Source organism: Triturus cristatus, chromosome 12 (assembly GCF_964204655.1).
Source record: "Triturus cristatus chromosome 12, aTriCri1.1, whole genome shotgun sequence".
NCBI classification, from domain to species: domain Eukaryota; kingdom Metazoa; phylum Chordata; class Amphibia; order Caudata; family Salamandridae; genus Triturus; species Triturus cristatus.
Genome location: NC_140595.1, coordinates 143,542,965 through 143,568,392, shown reverse-complemented (window position 1 = coordinate 143,568,392; position 25,428 = coordinate 143,542,965). Strand labels below are relative to the sequence as shown.

The following is a 25,428-nucleotide window of genomic DNA, read 5'->3' as shown; positions in this document are numbered from 1 at the left end:
AACATTTGAACCCCGCAGTCTTTACACGGCTTGAAACCTGACCATTTTGTGGGCTTCATGGCCCTGTGGCACTGAGAATTTCTTCTTGAGCAAAAACCCTCTGAAGAGTTCCGGAACCGCGTCAAAGGTGCAGAAAAAGAAACTGATGTGATCTCGGTGTTGGTGCTTTATGGTTCCTGTGACATTATGAAGTCTCACTTCCACTGCTGCTATTTAGCCGGCATCCCCTACCGTCAGGGGTGAGCTATAGGAGAAGAAATTTGTAGGTAGAAGTAGCCATCCTAAGGGCAAAGTTTCTGTCACCACATAACTTAAGTTCTGATTAAATAAAAAGATGACGTTTCTTGGCGCATAGTGCTAGAGCAGGAATATAACAAAATTGTTTTTGCAAGATACACAAAAGCAAAGCCATTGATCCTCTTGTAAGTCAGACAGAAGATTTTGAAAGTTATTTTGTGTTGCAGATGAGGCCAATAGAGACTCTATCAAATGTTGGAAACAAGGTTATGTTTGGAAAAGCTAAATACCATATGGATGGCTGCATCCGGAACAGCATTGCAATGTGTCACATGGTAGCTTGGAGGGCCAGTGCTGAACCATCCATGGAGGCAGATTTTTTTTCTTATTTGCTTTAGATGACAGAGACCAACGAATAAGACCTCAGTCTTTGAAGCATTTAGTTTGAAGTCCTTGACACCTGGCCATTCAGCCACGATTTCCAATATCTTCAACACCTTGGTAAAACTCTGACAAGAAGCTAAGTGCACACGACATCTTGCACAGGAATACGTGGTGAAATCTCTGTCTGGTATGTGAGACAGGAAGTACAAAATATCTGTTGAAGATAGAAGAAACACATCAGCTGCATGAAGCATGCAGTAATTTTTTGAAGCTCCCAGTAGTATCTGTGCATTCACGATTGTTCTAGAGTGATACCTGAAGGGGGATTCCTTTTAGGGCGACTCCAAGTAATTTACAGGGTCGGACTGGGGCAAAAAATAGGCCCCGGCACCAAAAGTGATCCCTTTTAGTGAATAAGATAGTTAAAAAATTAGTTCATGTTTGGAAATTGGGGTAGTTTTGAACTTGTAAAATCACGCTGTATAAGTGTTTTGTGAGGTATGGTAGACGGTATGGATTTGAGCTTGCTGCAGGCAATGTTTGTTTTAATAACAGGTAAACCAACAGTAAAAACAGGCCCAGAAGACCATAAAGCAGGCCCACAAACAGCCAGAAAACCGACCCACTCACCGGTCAGATCAGCCCATCGGGTACTGCCCTATTGCCTTAGAGGCCAGTCCGACCCTGGTAATTTGTATACATTTTTATTAGAGTTGTGCTGGGTACACCCTCTTTCTCTTGTTCCTTGTCATCTTTGTTTTTGTTTATAATTTGTTTGTCTTTGTGTTGTTTATTTTACGCTTTAGGCTACCTTGTTGCTTACCTCACATATCTTTTCTCCTTTTCCAATTTCAGGAGGTGTGTCTTTTGTAACTACGACATACATATATTTTCCTTTCATGTACCCTATGGACAAATTTATTTTTGAATTGTGAGGATAGTTAGTGGTCTAATAATTGGTGAGAAATCGCATTTGGCTTTTGTCTATGATGCACCCCGGGATCATTTCATTGAAAATGGCAAAGCACCTGTTCGCCCGGTCACTAATTATACAGATGCCACTGTATTAGTAACTAGAAGTCACCATTTCACACAGTAGTTTGATAAATATGTTCGACCATGCTCTATGACATTGGCATGAGTCCAATGTCATATTGAATGATTTTGCCATTGCTGATTGCAGGGTGGAGATGACATATTTTACCACTTATGTCTGTATTTGTCTCTGTTCTGGGTGATTTGTCTAAGTGAATGTCCTCAGTTGTAGGCCTGGGCAGAGTTCGCAGAGTTCCGCTACACGGAACTATGTATAGTGACAAAAAAAAACTTTGCCACACAGTGCGGAGTTCCGCAAGCGGTGGAGTGATAAGGTTGTGTCGTTTGTGCTGATTTTAGAACCTGGTGTTTGTCCTGCGCTGTAAAATCAGCACGACTTGCACCATGCGCAGCGCAAGAGGGCGCTGCTTCTTTCTGCCGCTCGAGTAGATGCTCTACCTGAGCGGCAGCTTCCTCAACGCAAAAAGAAGGTTTCTCAACGTGAGCGGTAGCGACCATCCGCGACCGCATGCGTTGAGAAATCTCACTGGGAGGTGGTCTGGAGTAAGATTTTCCGTACTGACGCTCACCAACTTAATGTTGGCGAGCGCGAAGGAGGAAAAACTCTGTTACGCTTTGTGCAGTGGAGTTTTTTTTAACTTCGCACGCTCCACCGAGCGGGGAGTGGGAACAACTTGCAAACACCACGAACGGAGCAGGGTTCACCACCCAGGCCTAATCAGCTGTTGTAATTATTAATTGATGTGAAGTGTCTGGATGATCTTGAAGGTTGTTTTCAATTGGATTTTCGAGTTCATAAAAAGTGTTCACAAAGTCCTTTTTGTCTGGGCTAAGTTCTTTTTTCTTGACTTCTTACAGAGATTTGATGTTGCATTCACTTTATCATGTGATATTCGTTTCTTTTTCCCACACTCTTTTTTTGTATCCCAAAAGCCTTCCATCTTTTCAAGGTGTTTGGATATTCAGTTATTGTGGTTGCATTTACTGTTTGTCTGTGTTTTTAATTATTCAGCTCTTGTAGTTTTGTGTTGAGATGTTTACATAGCCAGAAAAAAGATGTATGCCTTCTCCTCTGTGTGGTTGCTTTGCCGTTAGCGCCGAGCTAGAAGCTTTCTTAATATTGTTTATGACATCCGTCTAGCCCTGTTGCTCTTCTCTGCATTCCGGCTGGATTTCTTCATCTTGGACCCCAATTCGAGATGACTGGATTTATTTTGGGGTGATACCTAAACCGGAATTACATATTCTGGCATTATCACCAGATCTTGAGCCATCCATTAAGGGTATTTGTTCCTGGAATGGGGACTAACTATGTGTCCCCATGAATACTGGTTCCTGTTACAGATGGTGAGGCCCGGTTCTATGGTCAAATTTGCTCAGATTTACCACCTGCTTTAAGCAGGTTATTTATATTTACCTAAAGGTTCAGCAGAATGCCTTTCATCCACTCAGAAGACCTGCTGAGACAGATATTTTTTCTCCTGTAGAGCATCTTTTCATCTTTTTAAAACGCCTGGTTTATACGTTACCATTATATATAAAACATAGAAATAGAATTTATGATATACCTCTGGAGTATGAATCTCTGATGGGCAGACTCTTTTGATAATGAACTAGGGTTGAAAGCAATGAACAGTTTTTGGAAGATAAGACCAGTACATTTCTTAAATTAGTTGAGATGACTGCTCTTAGCAGGTGGTACACTTAAGCGAAGCCTTGCGGAGATGGGGGAGGGGGAACCAGGTGGAAGATTGTGCCTAAAGGCAAGGTAGGCCCCAATGTGACAGAACATTTCATGCTCTCCTCTTGGTGTTTGAGGTGGTAGAATAGGGGGCCGTACTGTGCCAATGTCTGCACCCCTGCCTCATTCCACTAGCTGTTTTACCCGGTGCTGGTCTGCACCTAATAAAATTGGACCTGGTGCTCCTGCAGCCTTTTTTCCAGGAGGCGAGAACGCAGAGGACACCGAGACATGTAGTCTGATGGAGCGGCATCTCACCCCACCTTCCAGAATACAACCCCCCCATGTCTCGTAATGGCACCCTAAGATGAGTGCCAGCTGCCGTTCTGTCTCCTCATTTTTAAAGTTTTGTATCCATTTGTCTCTGCCGTGGTTCTTAGGATGGTTGGATTGTGGTCAAAGAGGTGTGTCTGTGTGTTCGCTATGAAAGTCTTAATGATGTTTGTTGGTATGGCAGTGATTCAATAGTATACCACTCTAGTTTTGATCGGGCGTGAATTGTCTCGGTGAGTGTAATTTTGTTCTTCCATTGAGAATCTACAGCCCCTACCCTTAGCATCTGTGCAGCAGCTTTTTTCAATGGTTGGCTTTTTTGTAGACTGTTCATTGGTTGATTGGTAGTGTTTAGTTACAACTGCTGTTCTCTAGAGTTTCTTTATGTAGTTCATTTCTACACCTGTTCCTGCATTAATGTCTCTGCATATAATAATTTCAGCAACAGTTTGGGAGATGGGAGTTCTCCTCTTCCATGGTGTGTAATGATTCTTTGTTGTAGTTGAGGGATTTCGCTGGTGGTAAGCATAGTGCACAGATTTAATTGTCTACCTGTAGTATTTTCTTGGTAGTTTGATCTGCATTTTCACAACTTACTACCACACGGCTGCGTTGTGTGCCCAAATGTGACTTGCTCAAATCCCTGGACGACTTTCCCAAAAGCATTAGTGGTTCTATATGGTCTCCTTTTACCATCTCTCAGACTGTTTTTAGCTGTGTGACATTGTCTTGTGTTTCACACACTAATGAAGCATTTCATACAGGCTGCCTCGGTACCACCTAACTCATGACAAGTGTAGTGTGTCTAGTGGGGAAGAACGAAATATTTGGGATAGCACCTGGCTCGGTTGGAGTCTTTGTTTTACATGAGCTCTAGCATTCTGCATTAACTGTTGATTCATTAAAGGATTTTGTGAAGAGAATATAAAGGTAGATTCGATGATACCGGACTGGCTGGATCATAGCGTCACACATTTGCAAGACTTTTCCCCGGATGTTGTGCTTGTGCTGTGCTAGTCTATAACTCTATGGCAAAGACCTTGGAGGTAATATCTGTTAAGCATGGCGACATGCAAACATTTAAATCAATAGAGGATTCAATGTGGTGGTTTCTACTTTGTCTCCAAGTCTGATGCCCCAAAAGAAATTTATGATGCATTACTGGAGCTGGCAGGATCGACTCCCCCGTCTTGGGCAGGTTCTCCTAGAACTTCTCCAGTATATCCACCCTACGAATAAGACCTGCAAAGCTCCCAGGCTTAAAGTGTACTTGGAGACTGCGCTATTTCTCTAATCGCAAATATACGTTTTATTTATATTTCTATAAAAAGTATAAAAGAATAGATTTATGTTCATATTATCATGCATAATATGATTGGATGACAGCCATGCATTAGGTCAGCAGGGGCCTCTCCTAACAGAGGCCCAACCAGTGCTTAATTTGTTGAAAAATAAGTGCCAGGGCCCTCAACAGGAGGCAACCGCAGCTTGCAACACCTATCGCCCTTGCCAGCGCTGTCAATGACAGTTCCAACATAACTACTAACCATTACCCTGCTACATGTGTGATAATTCAGACTATGCCACGCACCCAGTGCTATAAGAATGGCTTGGGAGGCAGTTATTAGTCCTTTTTACGTTATATTGATGAATGAACAACTGTTCTTGTCCTGATCTCTAAATGAGATATACAGCGCCACCTTTTGGCAGACTGTCAAAAGTCCCGGTGCTGAGTACTGGAAACCACCAGCTCAAACTAAGCACTGGGCTCAACCTTTAATGCTATGACTTTCCCACTGCTGTGACGAGCAATTATCATCAAGGGTGCTCCCACTGACGCGACAGCAGCACTTTTTGCAACAATGAACTGCTGGGTGAGCCACCTTCCCAGCGACTTTTTTAAATCTTTTGATTTTCAGAAACACTCTCTTAAAGATGGTGTTTCTTTTTTGAACAAAACATTTATATTTTGCCTGATGCACTGGGAGTTTACTACCATCATGTGGGAAACTTTATTTGATTTTTTTCCTTTTAGGCCAGCATGACTTTATGGCAATCCTGTGCAGGAGAAAAGAGTGTCCGAAGCCATGACCTAATCAGAGCACCATCTCTGATGGTGTAGTTTTGGCTAACCTGTGGCAGATGTGCTGCTGAGAGATTGCTTCCAACACAGAGCCAGTCGAGGATCAGCCATCGAAAAGCAAGCAGTTCTCAGTTTCTAAATGAGATGAGAAAACCAAGAGGCGGGAGGATTGAACGTCCACCAAATTTTTAAGCACGCCTCCTTACGGCTCATCTCTTATTGACCCTACTGTTTTTACAATTTCCCTGCTTCTTCCTACTGACAATGGTTTTCAGTCAACCCTTAAGGAACAATAACCTCTTCGATGATTTCTTTTTTTAATTTAAATTGGTCTTTCCCTTGTTAGTTATGGAATCAAACTCCAGGATTATCTGCTGCAGTGTCATTTAGTAACCAGTGAAATAACGATCTTACCACAATTGTTTACGCCAACAAAAAAGAAAAGTGTCACACTCGAATCTGTGTAAAAGGTTTACAACTTACTTTTTAATCCAAATTTTTAAAAACCTGCCAGTGTTGTATAAAGCCTTCGTAGCCGGAGGGCACATTTTCTCAAATTAAGTTGATCCCGTGCATCGTTCTACTGTAGATCAAAGCGTTTGCATCAGTGTCTTTGTAGAATAATTTCAATCAGACAAAAACATTTTTTTCCCTTGATCCCAATCAGGCAGAAAGGCAATTTACCAAATACTGACAAACTAATTAATCGATCAAATGATGGTCATGCCTAAAACTCAGATAATAACTCCTGTGCAGATCATATGTTAAATTCAATTATGAATCTGTAATCATTCCACTCGGTATGTATTTTCTATTACACCAAATTTTCATAGATGCGGTTGAGATGAACAACTTGCTTAAAGAGAAGTGGATTCACTGTGGATCGGGTGTTGTACAGCTTGCATAATGATCTTTGAATATTACAGCAAGAAGTTAACCTTTTACATTACACCAATTCTAGCCCTCACTTCTTAGTTGACCACAGATCCAGGCCCGTGTAAGTGCTGGTAGGCTGAAGATGGCGGTTTTGTGGGCAACACCACTCTGGATGGGGCAGTGATGCTACCCGAGACAAAACCCATGCGGTGTCTTCAACAGAGCACTTGTTTTTTGTGTGTGCTAAGTAAATGTCTGAGTTTCAGTTTATGATAAATTTAGATCTTGAATAATCTTCTGAAAGAATTATATAATATGAAATGTTGCTGAATCGTTAAGTACCAATTATTTCTTAAACTATTAGTTTTACACTTGATCGCAATGTTCACATATCTGCATACTATGTGGTGTGTGTGTGTAATCTCCTCTAATTTGTGCTACATGTGCTCTAGTACAATTTTTATTTTTGGAAATACTCTGACTTCTTCAGTCAACATACCTTTAAAATAGAATTTACTTTAACCAACCACATGCAAGAAAACCATTACATAACTGAAGCATTGTTTCATTAAGTGTATTGAAATACCATTTTTTATTGATTTATGTTGTACATATTTAATTGAAGGAACATAAATTCAGGCCACTTGATGAAATAAACATTTGAGTACATTGGAGGATATTGCAAAGGGGAGAGACTTTTTTCCTCTCAAGGAAAACTAAATTACACAATTTTAGATTCGCTTGATGTCAGTAGAGCTTGTGTTCATTCCACTTCTGAAGCTCGTTTGGGGGGGGTGGAATAGATGTTTCTCGGGGTGCTGTGATAGATGTGTCTGGGGGTGGTGTAATAGATTTTTCAAGGGGGTAGTGTAATAGATGTTTCTGGGAGTGGAGTAATAGATGTTTCTGGGGGTGCTGTAATAGATGTATCTGGGGTGGTGTAATAGATGTTTTTCAGGGTGCTTTGATATGTGTCTGGGGTTGTGTAATAGAATTATCTGGGGGTGCTGTGATAGATGTATCTGGGGTTGGTGTAATAGATGTTTCTGGGAGTGCTGTGATAGATGTGTCTGGGCGTGGTGTAATATATGTTTCTCTGGGTTCTGTGATAGATTTATCTGGGGGTGGTGTAATAGATGTTTCTGAGGGTGGTTTAATAGATGTATCTGGGGTGGTGTAATAGATGTTTCTCGTGGTGCTGTGATAGATGTATCTGGGGTGGTGTAATAGGTGTTTCTGGGGGTGGTGTAATAGGTGTATCTGGGGGTGGTGTAATAGGTGTTTCTCAGGGTGCTGTGATAGATGTATCTGGGGTGGTGTAATAGGTGTTTTCGGGGGTGGTGTAATAGATGTATCTGGGGGTGGTGTAATAGGTGTTTCTGGGGGTGGTGTAATAGGTGTTTCTGGGGGTGGTATAATAGATGTATCGAGGGGTGGTGTAATAGATGTTTCTCAGGGTGCTGTGATAGATGTATCTGGGGGTGGTGTAATAGATGTTTCTTGGGTGGTGTAATAGATGTTTCTGGGGGTGCTGTGATAGATGTACCTGGGGTGGTGTAATAGATATTTCTGGGGGTGGCGTAATAGATGTATCTGGGGGTGGTGTAATAGTTGTATCTGTGGTGGTGTAATAGATGCTTCTCATGGTGCTGTGATAGATGTATCTGAGGGTAGTGTTATAGATGTTTCTGGGGGTGGTGTAATAGATGTATCTGGGGGTGCTGTGATAGATGTATCTGGGGGTGGTTTAATCGATGTTTCTCTGGGTGCTGTGATAGATGTTTCTGGGGTGGTGTAATAGATGTTTCTCGGGGTGCTGTGATAGATATGTCTTGGGGTGGTGTAATAGATGTTTCTGGGAGTGCTGTGATAGATGTGTCTGCGATAATAGATGTTTCTTGGGGTGCTGTGTTAGATATATCTGGGGTGGTGTGATAGATGTATCTGGGGGTTGTGTAATAGATGTTTCGTGGGGTGCTGTGATAGATGTGTCTGGGGTGGTGTGATAGATGTATCTGAGGGTTGTGTAATAGAGGTTTCTTGGGGTGCTGTGATAGATGTGTCTGGGTGGTGTAATAGATGTTTCTGGGGGTGCTGTGATAGATGTGTTTGAGGGTAATGTATTAGATGTTTCTGGGGGTGCTGTGATAGATGTGTCTAGGGGGTGTAATAGATGTTTCTGGGGTGCTGTGATAGATGTGTCTAAGGGTGGTGTAATAGAGGTTTCTTGGGGGTGTGGTAATAGATGTTTCTGTTCTTAAGTTGTTCTAGGTTTGATTCTGATAATAACTACACAAAAGGCTCTGGAGTTTGGATTGAATGTCTCTTATGTATACTTTATACCTGAAGATGCTTTGGGAAGAGATTTTGTTTTCAGCCCTAGCTCTGTAGGTTTTTTTCTGGCAACTTTGGAGGCTTTTTTCTGGGACTAGTGAGGACTTAGTTTCGGGAGCTGAGACGAGGCTTATTTCAGGCCATGGTTCAGGTTTTGTTTCAAACTCTGGTCCTGTCTAGTCTGATTTTGTGTGTGTGGGTGCCTTGCACATATATTCATGTTGTGTTGGTGACTTTGTGTCATGAACTGTAGCTGACTTTTTTTCTGGCAATGGCGTTGAGTTTGTCACTAAAACTAGCTCTCCTTTTGTCACCGGGGCTAACTTTTTCTCTGTTGTTGCCTTTGTTTCTGGTGCTGGCTTTGATTCAGGCACTGGTGCTGGCTTTGATTCAGGCACTGGTGCTGGCTTTGTTTCAAACACTGGTGCTTTCTTTGCTTCTGGAACTGATGCTGGCTTTATTTCTAACACTGACTTTGTTTCTGGTGCTGGTGCAGGCTTTGTTTCTGACACAAACTTTGTTTCAGGCACTTGTGCTGGTGCCGGCTTTGTTTCACGCGCTGGTGCTTGCTTTGCTTCTGGCACTGGTGCTGGCTTTGATTCAAACACTGGTGTTTTCTTTGCTTCTGGCACTGATGCTGGCTTTGTTTCTGACACTGTTTTTGTTTCAGGCACTGGCGCTGGTGCTGGCTTTGTTTCAGGCACTGGTGCTTTCTTTGCTTCTGGCACTGGTGCTGGCTTTGTTTCAAACACTGGTGCTTTCTTTGCACCTGGCACTGGTGCTGGCTGTGTTTCAAACACTGGTGCTTTCTTTGCTTCTGGCACTGATGCTGGCTTTGTTTCTGACACTGACTTTGTTTCAGGCACTGGAGCTGGTGCCGGCTTTGTTTCAGGCACTGGTGCTTTCTTTGCTTCTGGCACTGGTGCTGGCTTTGTTTCATACACTGGTGCTTTCTTTGCCTCTGGCACTGGTGCTGGCTTTGTTTCAAACACTGATGCTTTCTTTGCTTCTGGCACTGACTTTGTTTCTGGCACTTGTGCCGGCTTTGTTTCAGGCACTGGTGCTTTCTTTGCTTCTGGCACTGGTGCTTGCTTTGTTTCATACACTGGTGCTTTCTTTGCCTCTGGCACTGGTGCTGGCTTTGTTTCAAACACTGATGCTTTCTTTGCTTCTGGCACTGACTTTGTTTCTGGCACTTGTGCCGGCTTTGTTTCAGGCACTGGTGCTTTCTTTGCTTCTGGCACTGGTGCTTGCTTTGTTTCATACACTGGTGCTTTCTTTGCTTCTGAAACTGGCGCTGGATTTGTTTCAAACACTGGTGCTTTCTTTGCTTCTGGCACTGGTGCTTGCTTTATTTCATACACTGGTGCTTTCTTTGCTTCTGAAACTGGTGCTGGCTTTGTTTCAAACACTGGTGCTTTCTTTGCTTCTGGCACTGACTTTGTTTCTGGCACTTGTGCCGGCTTTGTTTCAGGCACTGGTGCTTTCTTTGCTTCTGGCACTGACTTTGTTTCTGGCACTTGTGCCGGCTTTGTTTCAGGCACTGGTGCTTTCTTTGCTTCTGGCACTGGTGCTTGCTTTGTTTCATACACTGGTGCTTTCTTTGCTTCTGGCACTGACTTTGTTTCTGGCACTTGTGCCGGCTTTGTTTCAGGCACTGGTGCTTTCTTTGCTTCTGGCACTGGTGCTTGCTTTATTTCATACACTGGTGCTTTCTTTGCTTCTGAAACTGGTGCTGGCTTTGTTTCAAACACTGGTGCTTTCTTTGCTTCTGGCACTGGTGCTTGCTTTATTTCATACACTGGTGCTTTCTTTGCTTCTGAAACTGGTGCTGGCTTTGTTTCAAACACTGGTGCTTTCTTTGCTTCTGGCACTGGTGCTGGCTTTGTTTCAAACACTGGTGCTTTCTTTGCTTCTGGCACTGACTTTGTTTCTGGCACTGATGCTGGCTTTGTTTCAGCCACTGGTGCTGACTTGGTTTTAGTTTCTGCTACTGGCACAGGTTTCTTCTGAGCGTTATCAGGCTGCGATATTCCATAACACTTGTTTTCTTGCTCCTCACTCACATGTTGCTCATAGGATATTCCAAGCGCAGATACTAAAACCAAGAACTCGCCAAAATCAATCTCCCCGTCTTGATTTTCATCCAAAAGTTTCATCAGTGAGTTGATTGATTCCTTGCCATCAGAGTTCTAGAATAATTCAAGAAAATTATTAACACCTCCTCATGGAGCAAGCACAAAACATTTCTTAATCAAGAAACTAAATGTCATCTCGATGAGATATCTAGGTGTCCGCATTTGGCCAGTATCTGCCGCACAGGCCGCAGGTGCTGTCTTTGTTGCAAAGACTCTACTTCCGCTAACTTACCACTGCCCTCACTCAAGGGGAGAGGAAACCGCCAGGGTAGGATTTGCTGCCATACCACGGTCCTGTTGATTTGCCAAAGTGTTTTCTTGGAATACTGCTCTCCCCTTCTGCCACTGGCACCACCCATCTTTTGAACCACCCTCTGCCCCCCATGGGCAATGCCCACAGCCTTTGGTCCTCTCCCTGCACCATCAGGAGATTGTTTAGTTTGACAGGAGAAACAACATGGATGTAAAAGAGGGCTTTCATGTTTAGCTTACTCTCCTGAATGTTGTAGTGCTTGTCTAAACAATGGATTAACCTCTGAAAGATTTGACAAGCACAAACCATAGGTTTTCAAACATCCTCAGTCAAATAATTGCTGAGAGAACAATTGATGGACAGAAGGCTGCACAATGTCAAACATTCACCGCAGTGCTGAGATATGGGCCTTAAATCCATTGGTTTTTTGCTCACCATGCCTTTCCAGTTCAGACCCAGCCATATGCAAATCATCTTGACCCTGTGCCTCATGGGAACAGTCCAGCCCGAACTGCCAAGCCAGGTCCTCCCTGGACTGGAAACAAGCATCCTGGGACCGGTTTCAGGGTTTCACACCTCAACAGCCAGGACAGCTTGACTCCAGTGGCATGGAGAGCACGGGACTCACGTCTGAGCATACCCGTCCCACTCGGGGTGACAGATGCAAAAAGAACAATTGATGGACAGAATGCTGTACAATGTCAAACATTCACCGCAGTACAGAGATCTGGACCTAAATCCATCGTATTTTTGCCCCCTGTGCCATTCCAGTTCTGACCCGGTCAAGTAACTGAGCGCAAACTAGTGTGCATGATCATTAGCTGCTGGTGATTTCTGAAAGGGTTCATTTCTTCAAGGGTTTAGTCTTTCTCAAAATGGGTTTGGGAGCTCAGCAGCAAGAACATTTTAATAAAATGGGGTTAAACAGTGTATCTTACACCACAGTTATCACACAAACGTGTTTAAACGTTTTAGGTCATGGGAAGGCACTCAAAAAATAGTCCAGTATTTTATCAGTGTGTCAAGCAAGCCTGGCCATCACCAGAAATGTTGCTGATTCACACACGCAATCATAATATTGAGAAAATTGTGCACTTTTCAATACAACGTACCTAAAAATGTTAAAGCCATCACAAATACAGACGGTTCCGAAAATGTAATTTCACAATGTTTATTATTTAGCATGCAACCACACTTCTACTCAGTACCAGACAGTACCGGCTCATTTAAAGCACTGAGACTACGGGAATTCGGCATTTCTAGACATAGTTTGTATAGCTTTGCTGTCTGTCGGCTCTGGGCCCTCTTACAAGCTCGAAGAAGCAGATGGGTTGAAGCAATCCTAAATATTAATTTCCTGAGAGTGCCAGTGATTACCTCTCACGTATGTGCTTTAGATGCATATTTGAAGATACAATCCATTTGTCTCCAAACATCAGATTTGTCAGTTTGGGAAACTACAGAAAAATGCTTTTTTGTTTTTATTTTACTCAACTCCTCCCAAACAAACGATGACCATGCTCATTTAAACAATTTTTTTTGTTCATAAATACCCGCATTTTACACGCGTGGTCCTCGAAACACCAATAGATTATTTCCTCAAGAGCATATATCTTGCATGTTGTACAGAAACAGTTAGTAGGGTCAGCGAGCCAAAGGCCAGTCTGGGAAGGTATAGCGGAGTTAAGTCGGGGATCCATTCGTCACTCGCCCTGCCCCTGCACGCGGCACCACCTGGTGGAGCAGAAAGGGAAACGCAGTCGCTAGACCATGCATAGCATAGACAGCACAACCATGTGATAGACTAAAAGTTGACACCCCTCATTCTTTGCTCTCTTACATATTTGTCATTTCCCAGAATTTTTGGCAATGCCAACGATCGGCAACCACTAGGAAAGATGAAGCACCACCAGCGAGTGTCGCTTGGTGAAAAAAATATTTTGCTGCACCTAATATCTATGCCCTTTTTGGCTGGGGGCTTTAATTGTGCTTTAAGATTACATATGAAATCCCAAAATGTCTCTGTTAATCAAGCCATAATTGGCTTCAGCTTAGGAAAGTGGTCCTTTTTATCGCAAGTGAAGCGACATGCAGTAGAAGAAGTCAAATCACTGAGGAATTCTGGCTTAGACCATGCAAGTTCTTTTTCATCATTTGAAATCAGGTCACTACTGCATGTTTGAGATGTCAGCTGGACATCTGATGGCTGGGTTAAAGCAATTTTAGAAGTGGCTCAGTTTCTTTGTGTTGTTAGTTCATTACTCACAAATAGTAAAGAATAATTTTAGGATTCTAAGTCTCAGTTTTATATATCTAGGGCTGCGGTTCTAAATCTTTTGCCTTCTCTGGAATCCCTCTGAATGACTATTGAAAGCCTGGAACCACAGCCTTAGCAGTTTCTACGATTTGGACCTCCAATAAGTACCCTAAACTATAGAAACAAATATACATCAAACATATGCACACAATAGGAAATGTATTCCTTATTTAACAATATAAAATAGACAAAAATCTAAATTGCATTTTAAATGGGAAGTTTAATCTTTTCAAAATGTATTTTTAATTGTAAAAGAAAAGTGACATGCTTGACTGCAGTATATCAGTTTGTCTTTTTTGATGCTAGTGCTTTTTCTCGGTGCATGCTAGTGCTTCAGTTGAGGTCACCAGTCGTCTACACCACTATAGCTTCACTGCTCCCACGAATCAAGGTAAGGATACCAGCTTCATTTTCAGCCTCCAATTTCAAGTTTCTCTACATTTACAGAGCCCTTTCAAAGTTTTAATTGACAATATTGTGTGTATATGCTTTATTAATCTGAGAATATTATTGAATATTTAGGCAGTTGCCATTGTAGGCCCCAAAAGGTCCCAGGGACCGCAGATTAAGACTGCTGACTATGAGGTATGGCTTTCAGTGCATGCAGAATAACAATCAGTGTCTCATTACGATGAGGCTTGGAAAGCCTCCGAACGCAGTTCCGAGGCTTTTTGAGCTTCATTGCGTTTTCAAAACGGACAGCCTCATTACAATGGAGGCTGTCGGTTTTGAAACTGGCCGGACATTCCGGCTGGCTTCCGAAGGGCTCAAGGAGCCTGTCTGCCAGTCAGAACTGGCACGTAATCCCTATGGACGACATTTTACGCCATCTGGATTACAATGCCGGTTTCCGGTAGGGTTTCCATGCTGAGCTTTCCGACATGGAAACCCTGTCGGAAAGCGACTTTAGGACCCTAGCGGGCCCCTTTTAGCCGGCAGCATAATGTTGGGGGCTGAGTGGGCACCTATGATGCCACCTTGTTCATCCATGCACCCTGTGCGTGGATGAACACAAACTCCCTTTTCGTATGGGAACTTGTGCTGCGGACAGTTTACGACTGCAGCACAAGCTCCCATACAGAAAAGGGAACTTGCGACCGCACCATGTGCGGCCTCATCAAGATCCAGCGGTCAGGACCGCCGACGGGAGGTTGGTTGGACCCATATCCGCAATGCCCGACATCGAAATAAGGCCCTGAATGTTATAGTCCACAAGAGTATTGTAGCTCTGACTGTATGGCAATAATGTTCCACCATTCATGTTTGTGTGAACAGGCAAAATTGGATATCAGTTTCCCTTTTCTGCATTGTAAATCAGGCCCCTTTTCAGATGTGCCGTAGGGCCTCTCATTGGGACTTTCTAAATGTGTGGATCTTGCTGCTGGTTTTAATATGCTGATTTTGACAGCCATTGGGGGTGGCAAATGTAGTTCCAGGAAGGCTAGATCCATATTGGATTTTGAGAACATTCTCATAAGGTAAATTTGCATTCAGTGAATCTAAAAGGATCTGATGTATATAGCCAGTTGTCACCCTGAATATCATGAGTCAATCCAGCCTCCTGCGTGTATTTTGGACTACCAGCTTATCATAGTGACTGCTTGTGAGTATCATCTGCTATGGGCACAAAATGGTGAAACGAATTTGCAGGATAGAAGCATTGACACATCATCCACAGGTCGCTGAGACCCCATATTTCCAACCCTAAGCATTTCTTTTAGACACTTCTGTGAACAGTTAAAAACTAAGGTAGTTAAGATCACAGTCGCAGAGTGTGGAATTGGGTTCATGGAAAGTCTAAGTTTGGAAGATGGTGTCTCATGGTCATGGATGTTTATGGTCCCTGTCAAGAGTAGATTTTAATAGTTTTTAAATGAGCATCACTTTTTTAGAACAAACCCGGTCAACAATGCCTTCTGGCTCAGAAAGCTACCCTTGAAAGGGTATTCCAGCTGCCTCCTCCTTGCTTCCTAAAGTAAACTAAAAGTGATGAGTTGCATGTTGACAAGAAGAATATACACAGACAGGATCATTCTACCAATGTTGTGTCGTTTTACCTCAAGTAATTCCGGGAGCTCCTCTTGGATCAGCTGGGTGAGCTCTGCCTTGTTCAGCTTGTTACGACCTGATTCCTTTTCGCCATACTTCTTGAATAGCTCATGAATACAGCTGATCTCTTTGATGAGACTGCACATCTTTGCACCGATGTAGAGACGACCTAGTATGCAAAGAGAAAGGAGACTATGCTAAAAGAGGATTCCTGAGGCACCTTAGTATTAGTCAATGGCTCCATGGAGGCTAGCGTAGACTGTCTCTGGTCTGGGTTTCCGGTTTACCGAAACCATGTGATCTGCTACGTAATGTGGATAAAGACGTAAGCCCTCATTATGCATTAGGTTGCCAGAGGAAAGCCCAGGGCATGACATCGGTGTCGGCAGTAGCATTGGGTAACCAACAGAAAATAAAGGGGTTCAGAGAGCTCCAATTGTCCATTGTTGGATATGAGAAGGCTAACACTCTCTGTTTTTAGATCACATCGTTTGCCATTCAGAAAGTGTATACGTGCCAGAATGAAAATCTGTGTGATTGCAAAAGCCATGACTGGCCAACGACCCCACAAAAGAAACAAGGCATATCCTGGAATCCCAGGAAGCCTATTGTAGAAACATCGGGAAGACCACCATTGGAAAAATATCTTTTTTTACGGGTTTCTTCAACCGAGAAATTAAGAGATGATTCTATGGTCAGCTATCAAAATCGGTAGGGGACTGAGTGTAGATAAGACCCAAGAATCTGGCAGTCACTTCTACTGAGATACAAGTGGGGAGTATTATTAATTGAAAAAGAGATGGTGGAGCAAAAGGCTTTAGTGCTATAAGACAGTTCTTTTCACAAAGAGTGCTATATTCATTGTTTTGCCTCTCCCCAGTGGTAGTGATGGAGGGAAAAACTACAAATTAGGGCCACACTCAGACTTTTAGTCTAGGTAGGTAAGGGGGTTGATAGAGCATAGGCTTGGCTACAAAGGAGCAGAATGTTATGTGGAGTAGGGATATATAGGGGAGGGGAAGGATAAAGGTTTGCATATAGGGTACAGAACAGAGAGGACCTGAATGGGTGGGTGGTCTCTTCAGGGGCGGTCGAGCATCAGGGGAGTTATTTATTTCATAGATAAAGTTTTATATAGCGTGAACATGACCCTTGCGGGTATCAGAGTGCTTTACAATGTTTAATGAGATAGATATTAATCATAATAACAAACAAGCAATCTGAACACTCAACAGAACTCACAAATCAAAAAAATGCAAACATACCAACACACGTTGAGGCACCATAACATCGGACCCCACCAAGCTCTCAACAGCATCTCACCGTGCACAAAACAATGTACCATTCTAATAACTCATAACTCACATCACCAACACCCACCTGATACCCTATAGCTAGTATGGTTAAAGGGATACAGTAGACCTCAAACAAGACAATTCTGTGAATTACAAGAAGACTGCAAGCATACAGTTCATCCGCGTAGTCGCTAATGAATTTACATATCTCAAACATTTTGGAAACAGGTTTTTCTGAATTTTACATATTCGAAAAAATATATCAATATATTTAGTCCAGTACGAGTCGAAAAACTCTGGCTGAAAACACTAGCCTGGTCAAGATAACATGAGACATCAAAAGTCGGGGCAAATTTATAATTTTTTCAAGCAAAGAAACACATTGTGGTAACCAAAGTTCCCGCTCTACGTTGTGTGGCAGCGGGAGAGGTTGACAGCAGCACATCTACAAAGATATAACACTGCTTCCCTCTTCACAAGCGCTTCACAATTGACGGCTGACTAGCACCGCACACTCACCTTTGCACAATAGTGCAAAGATATTTGTGTGAGTCTGGCATGGGTTTTAGAATGGACGGGTGCCCTTCCTGTACAAAATACTATGCTTACACATAATTTGCAACTTTTCCCACTTCGTGTGAGCACACATACAAAGTAAGAAAACGTTTGTTGTGCTGCCTCAAGCAGCCTTCATTTTTTAATGCAAAGCTAGGTCTACAAATGTTAATAGACAGACTTTGCATCAGAAACCATGGATGTTATTGTATAAACACACCACCCATATGACGGCCCTTTGACACAAAGTAGAACAGAACTGTACTCTACTTAGAGTAAAAGTAAATCCCAACTCAACACTTTGCATCATTTTGGTTACTTTGCAAAGGTGCATAGTGTTGGTAAATCTGGACCGAAATTTGTATTAGCTCCCCAAAATATGTCTGTATTCAGATGATTTATAGAATAATTAATTGCTGCCTTTTCACAATTTAAACAACAAATGCACAGAAATACAAAGAGTAATAGCAAAATCAGAAACTGCGTCCTGACTTGCTAAGATCCACTTCAGGTTTCCAAACACTAGTTTTACAGAGAAAACAGAAAGAAAGCGCCTGGCTGTTCACAACACACATTTTACAGAGGGAAGATACGCATTAACTCAGCCTGCGTGCTCTACTAAACCCGGGATGTGCTAGGCCCCATGCATGCAATTGCAGAATTCTGCCTCCTAGAACAGCATCACGTGACCCAAAGCCCTACAATATACTTCCGCCAGTGCCAAGAAGTCCATGCCAGGCCGCTAAAGTAAATATAAGTGTCACTCACCTAAGGCAGCAGCGGGGAATCACCTGGGAGACCTGGAGAGTTTGTGGTGCCTTGGAATCCTGTGGTGTTTTATACAGGTCACCTCGAGGCTGCTCCCTCTCGCGTTATGATGACGCCCTTCCTCCTGGACGTGACTTCATTCTCTGCTATGTATCAGGAGAGACAGGTTCTTTCCCGTCATCGCCCAGGATACCTGCCCTTCTTCGAATGGTAGGGAGACAATGCAGCTGATTCATGGAAAGGCAATATTTTCAGCAACTTGCTGAACCGGTTAATTATTTCCTAATTGATACTTAATGAATCTTTTAATGAATGTGAACATTTTCAAATTGAATCTGCTTTTTTTTCTAGCAGGTCGGCGGGTGCTGTATCAACATATAGGAGATTGCTATATGGAATCAAACGGGTATGGTACAGTATAATGTCAGAATATCGAGCACTCAATATTGTGCTACGAAAATATTGTATCCTAAATGTTGACGACCAAGATATGGTCTGTGCGAGTTAAGTATAATTAACCGGTACCAACTGTACAGTTAAGTGTAATAAATATGTACCAACTGTGGAGTTAAGTGTAATAAATCTGTACCAAATGTGGCGTTAAGTGTAATAAATTTGCACCAACTGTGGAGTTAAGTATAATAAATCTGTGCCAAATGTGGAGTTAAGAATAGTAAATCTGCACCAACTGTGGAGTTAAGTGTAATAGATCTGCACCAACTGTGGGGTTAAGTTTAATAAATCTGCACCAAATGTGGAGTTAAGTATCATAAATCTGTACCAACTGTTGAGTTAGGTATCATAAATCTGTACCAACTATGGAGTTAAGTATAATAAATCGGTACCAACTATGGAGTTAAGTATCAAAAACCTGTACCAACTGTGGAGTTAAGTGTAATAAATCTGCACCAACTGTGGAGTTAAGTATAAAAAAAGTACCAAATGTGGAGTTAAGTATAATAAATCTGTGCCAACTGTGGAGTTAAGTATAATAAATCTGTACCAACTGGGGAGTTAGGTATCATAAATCTGTACCAACTATGGAGTTAAGTATAATAAATCGGTACCAACTGTGGAGTTAAGTATCAAAAATCTGTACCAAGTGTGGAGTTAAGTGTAATAAATCGGCACTAACTGTGGAGTTAGGTACAATAAATTTGCACCAAAATGTGGAGTTAAGTATAATAAATCAGTACTTACCAAAATATAAAACGGGAACTACTTGTAAACAGTGTAAAAAGAAGTGATTTGCATTTGTTTCCAAGAGATGAGAGCAGCGTCTACTGGAATATTCACCAAGTACACGGTCAGGCACTCATGACATGTATGTATGTGACTGTGCCTGGACTCTTCCCTCATGCAAGTATGACAGACTGAGGTATTTGATTCCTGTCCATGGGCCCAAGCTGTCTGCATAGTAGCCAGTTATCAGGTTTGTGGGGATCCCAGATGTCAAAGACAACAAAGAGGATGGAAGTCCAGACAAGGGCATGGAGACACTATGGGGCGTATTTACTAAGAAGTGACGGAGTGTGGCGTTAGCCTTCCTGGCTTAATACAGCACTCTGACACTTCTGGAACGCATGGCTGCACCGTATTTACAGTAAAATAGTGCAGCCCGGCATTTCCCCCTGTGCTGGCGCTAAATTTAACAGCCTAGCGCCAATGAAGAGACCCTTGTACCATAGTCCAAGGGTGTCTGCGTTGAGGGGAAGATTGTTTATGTGCAGTAAGGTCTCCCTTGCTGCACATAAACCATCTTTAAATGGCGTTTTGTAACTTATTAAGTGGCTTAACGCTGCCTTGTAAATAATGTGAAGGCCCTATTGCCACTATAACGTCCTGATAAGTGACGTTGTGGTGGCGATAGGGGCTTGTAAATATGCCCCTATGTATCAGTATTGCAGTGACTGTAAAAAACTGGTGGGTAATGGCAGCCGAGTGAACCAGTGGGTATGTGCTAAAATATTCTCTGCATGCCCTATAGAGGGTAAACATCAGTCACCCCTCATCCGTCATCCCGCATGTTGTCACAATGAGGTCATTACAAGAACTGCGTTGTAACAACGTGATACCATTACCCCGCAAGTCGTTACAACGGGGGGGGGAGAAAGTGTTGGATTTAAAATCCAACACCTTCTCTACTGTCCACACAGACTGGAGTTGGAATAGTAAATTATACTATTCTAACATCCAACGCCCCCCTCCGCAAGTTGTTGTAACGACTTGCGGGGTAATGGTATTGCGTTGTTGCAACGTGGTCGTTGTAACGAGAGCGTTGTAACAACATGCGGGGTGAGGGAAAGCGGGAAAAGGAGGCATAATCCCTATAGAGTAGTGTCTCCGCTTTTACATGCACAAGGAACCAAGTGTGCAGTGACAGAGATACCATGGAAGCCTCTTCTTGATAAAACTCTGGAGGCCTCTGCTTGAGATGTTCTTTCTTTTATTAATCAGAATATCCCAAAGGATTGACACCTCACTACTGTGCTTGCACCAAACAGGGCAAAGATCCTGATATCCTTTTCCAATGACTCTGCCTTTCACTTACTGTGTTGTTGTGCTCCCTGTAATTCTTGTGTGATCTTCTCTAGCAGCATGCTCTCAGTTTGGCTAATCTTTGGAGTTTTCTTTGCTAAGTTTACTTCTTCCTGCCTTTCTTCCCTGCTCTTTGACTCAGATCATCCTCTTCAGGCCTTGGTTTCCAGCTGTCCCACATTTTGGGCCCATTTAGCTTCAGCTTTTAAATCATGTTTACAATCGCAAATGACTTTGTGAAGTGAGCTCAACATAAATTAGAGAATCTCCATTGCATCCAAGTCTTCAATTATCCTTACGACAATGGTATATATTCTCATTAATTACTGTTCCCCTTGATCATTTTTGTACCTCTCAAACACAGCACATTTGGCTCCATTTAGAAAGCCATTTGCCTTTGTAAATCAGGTTTACAAGCACAAACGACACGATTTACGGCTGCTAGAGACTTGTAAAAGGTGACCCACGAATCGTAAATACATTACTCCTGCATAATTATACACAATGACTGTGTAAAATTGCAAAGCAGTAAGTCCTAGCTAAGGGGTGGAAAGTCGAAGATCAGGCGTGGGTTCCCTTGTGAGTTTGTGAGCAACCACACACTTGTACATTTGTTGGCTTTCACATGATCCTCCCCGTATCCCCCCTGCTCTGGAAATTGACATAGATTTGCTCTTGGGAAGACAGCCTCACCAAAATATGTCCAATGACATTCACAAAACTTGAGGCTAGTGCAGCTTTCCAGGGTTCCTGCTGGAAATGTTGTTGAATAGGAAAAGCTGTGGCATGTACAGATTTACGCTTGACTCAGTCTTATTGTTTTCTAATATTAATACATATGGACTGGACACATAATGTGGCTTTACGACTCTTTGTATCGGGTTTGAGAGACACAAAATACACCAATGCTATCCAGTGATGGACCAGAGAAACATTCTGAATTAAAGTTGCCCTCTCATTGTGAGGCAGGCCTCTTGGATACTGTCCTTAATTTGGTCAGTCATAGACCTGGTTGGCCTGTTTAAAGGCGGTGGTGCCTTTGTTGTGCCCTTGGCCACCTTCCTGCGCCTTCTGGATGCTGAGCCCCAAGCATCACTTACAGCCAAGTCCTCTTCCTCCCATTTACTTTGGACCACCACCACCTGTCTTAGTTAATCCCATTGTTGTAAGCATATTTTTAGGTTGAAATGTAAATTTGAGTATACTCATCAAGGTGGATCTCTAATTTACATTTAATTCACCTTTAATTAGAGCCTCTTGGGTTAAAAAAAAGAATGCTGCTGTTATGAGTCACGTTTGCATCAATTGCAATCGAATTTGGACAAAGACAGGAAGCAATCTATGATGATCTGTTACTTACTTGTGACCAACTTCAATTAGAAGAAGGTGATTTTGCAGTATTGAATGCAGGAAGTTGGCAGAGTGTTTAATGGACATAAGATAGTGGAAGAGGAATAAAAATGTAATTTATGCTTCTTATATATAGTGTGAATTATGCCAATGGTGTAGGGTCTCCATGTAGCAATAGGATATCAAATGTATTAGTGAAGATACAGGTTTAAAACAGCTCAATTGCTATTTTGAGCTAATAGTACACCATAATATACTCTTCATCTAGCATACACTGCGAGCTGAACCAACCATAGGCGCATGTAAAGCGGAAGTTGGCAGATTGAGACTGTTCAAGACTGATGCTCTCTGTGAGAGTTCAAGTCCCTTACAAAGTATCTTTGCCCTGTGCTTTTAATTATATCTGTGTATTTGCCCAGAGGTTGTCTGTTTGTACATGTATAACAAGCTCCTAACATACTCTTTCCATATGTGCCAAGTTTCTCTTACTGTTCCGCCTTGGTTTCCAAGCTTCTCTCACTCTCTGCCCAGCTAACCTAACTTTCTCAGTTGGCTGTCTATGTGACCAAGCTCCTCAGAAGTCTGTCCAGGTGCTGTATGTATTACCCAAGTTTCCAAGAGGAACATCAGGTGTTTTAATCAATTCTTTTTACCCTTGGAGCTCTGCCGTATTATAGGGGGAGCTGTGTATCCTTCTGAAACAAGTATTGCACAGGTGCACATTTTCCACCCTCTAAATCTCCCTTGCAAATGAGGGAACACCCTTGCCCCTACACCTAGCTTCAACTAAGTCCCCGTCTGGTAAAATTGGGTGTCCCTCCCTCCTTTCACCATGACAACCGGTACTTCGTCCATTCCCGCGGCACAGGTGCACCAGATCACATGGTGCAGGAAGCTGCAATGAGCCCCCTCCTCGCACCCAATCACAGCGCGACACAGGTGAACTGAGGATACGGGCCACCCGGGTGCTCGCCGCTGGCTCACGCTAGCGAGAGGAGTATTTTAACAATAGCGATTCACTCGCTCTGCAGACAAGCAGGGGAGCAGAGCACAGTAGGTCTCCAACTGGGCTAGACCTTTGATAAAGTAAGTGATTTCCAATTCCCGGGAGCAAATGCCTAGCAATCGACTACAACTCATGGATACTTACCCCACCAGCTTCCGTATCAATTTAATTTTATTAACAAATGATGCTGACTTGCCTCATCTGTTTCTTTCTTTCCCTTACCCACAAAGAGTGACTACAAGGCCTCCCCCCTCCATGCCCCCCATTGGGAGCTGACACCCTGTCGCATCCGGGGTGAGTTCCTGAACCATCCCACCATCACCTCGCTTCTTTGTACATTTTAGTCACTGAAAATCGCTACAGAAATGGGTAATAATGTGCATATGTGACACTGAGCTGCATAACTTATTGCATATGGCATGAATTAAATAGAAATTTCTGCTTGCATGTTCTACCCATAAAATCTACGGCTATATGAAAAATCTGTGAATGTTTGACACGGGTACAATTTCTAATTTGTTAACACCAGACACAATCACCCTCTGGTGCTCTACACACAATACCAGTCACTCTCACGGTATTTCGCCCAGGAGAACAACAATGGCGAAGCTTCCTTGCGATTAGCAACTTCTGGCTTAACCACACATAATACAACAAAGAGAGGGACAGAGGGGCTTTTTCCACTCACAGGGGAGTAGGAGGTCCAGCATAAACGGGGGCCCCAGTTGCAGTATTCACAAAATGAAGTTATGCCGTTCCTCTGTAAACAGAGGCATAAAGTCAATAAGAAGGCTGGGTCCAGCTACGCCCACAGGGGGTCTATAGTTGGCAATCCATATGTTGGATCATGGTGCCCTCACACACCTTTTCAGGTGTCATGCTTCATCATATGGGCTGATACGTCGGGTCGGCAGTGCAATACCCAACGGGCTCCCTGAAAAGGGGCACTTTGTCGGAGATCTTTTATCCAACTGGCGTATGGTGAAGTGCGGGTGTGGGGCCAGAATAGTGTAGATGTATAGTGGTGGCTTAAAACAGGGTTGGGAGTACCTAGCACACATTAGTTTTTATTCTGGGGGTCTCCTACCCTGATTAAAAACAGTGAACAAGGCACTCATCCGAGTGTAATGTCTCGTGTTGGAGTGTCCTACGTTAGAAGATATAGGTCAACATGTTTCTCGCATAGAGTGAATGTACTCGCGATTCTTCAGGACCAAAAAAAGGGAGTGAAAAAGCTATCTACATCTAAAATCTACTAATAACTAGGTTTAAAGCAGAGAAAGTGTTTTTTAACTACGATACCTGTTGTGACCAGGAGCTACCTGTAAGGGGAGAGAAAAGGTTATGAAGATATCATTCAGGGATGTATGGTATACAACAGTTGTAGACATGGCCTTCATTGTGACTCAAATCTCTGAATTTAACTTATTAGTGGTGAACGCAGGTGCTTAAGAGGACAAGTTAAAAACAATAAAAGCTTGTGGTGAATCCCCACAGTGAGCTATCGTGACTAATCGCCCCTGTGGAAATCCAGTAGTACAGCAGAAATATGAAGACTTGACTCACCCGATTCAGTAACAACCCAGGCTTCAACAGCACCCGGTGGTCCGCGCATGAGGCTTAGCTCCTCAGTGTGTAGGACTGGACAAGATGGGATAAATATGTTAAGAAAGATATTGAAAAAATGTTTGTGTGGAATTGGGTAAAACCTAGGTCAGGTGGCGGCAAGTCTGAAATGGTGCGACATACCATGCAACAAATACATTTTCAGTAGGTGGTAGTAGTCAAGGTGCAAGGTATGCTGCATGCAATCAAACATGGAGCAGGAGATTATTTTTGCCTAGTGCCAGATGTGGCCTGGAGGGCATATAGGAAATAGACAGCTGTGTCTTGTTCTGGTATTGTAGGTGTCTTATAGCTGAATATGGTGGACACGAACTCTTGAATAACGTGCACAGGAAAAATCCTTATCATGCTCCCTAAATGTTGGATATGTGTAAAATACCAGTCTATTTTTTTTATCTATAGTTTATTAATTAGTTAACCCCCTTTGTCGAGCCGTCGTGTGCTGTGAGATATTGATCTCATTAAGCTCATTCTATGTCTTAAAACAAACTTCACTACACTTTTCCCATGATATTCGTCGAACCAGAGGGGAGGCAGGCGAAGAGGGGA

The 25,428-nt window shown here is 42.8% G+C and overlaps 1 protein-coding gene across 1 annotated transcript; it reads right to left on the bottom strand.

Annotated features, from left to right (window-relative positions):
* Positions 1 to 7,223: 7,223 nt before the first annotated feature.
* On the bottom strand, positions 7,224 to 18,440 carry LOC146772928 (uncharacterized). The gene is made up of 3 exons (XM_085639525.1): positions 18,360 to 18,440; positions 15,750 to 15,910; positions 7,224 to 11,176 (listed from the first exon to the last, which is right to left on the bottom strand). Exons 2-3 carry the CDS (start codon positions 15,885 to 15,887, stop codon positions 9,161 to 9,163), a joined length of 2,154 nt encoding a protein of 717 aa, XP_085495651.1. The 5' UTR covers positions 15,888 to 15,910; positions 18,360 to 18,440; the 3' UTR covers positions 7,224 to 9,160.
* Between the last annotated feature and the right edge of the window lie 6,988 nt (positions 18,441 to 25,428).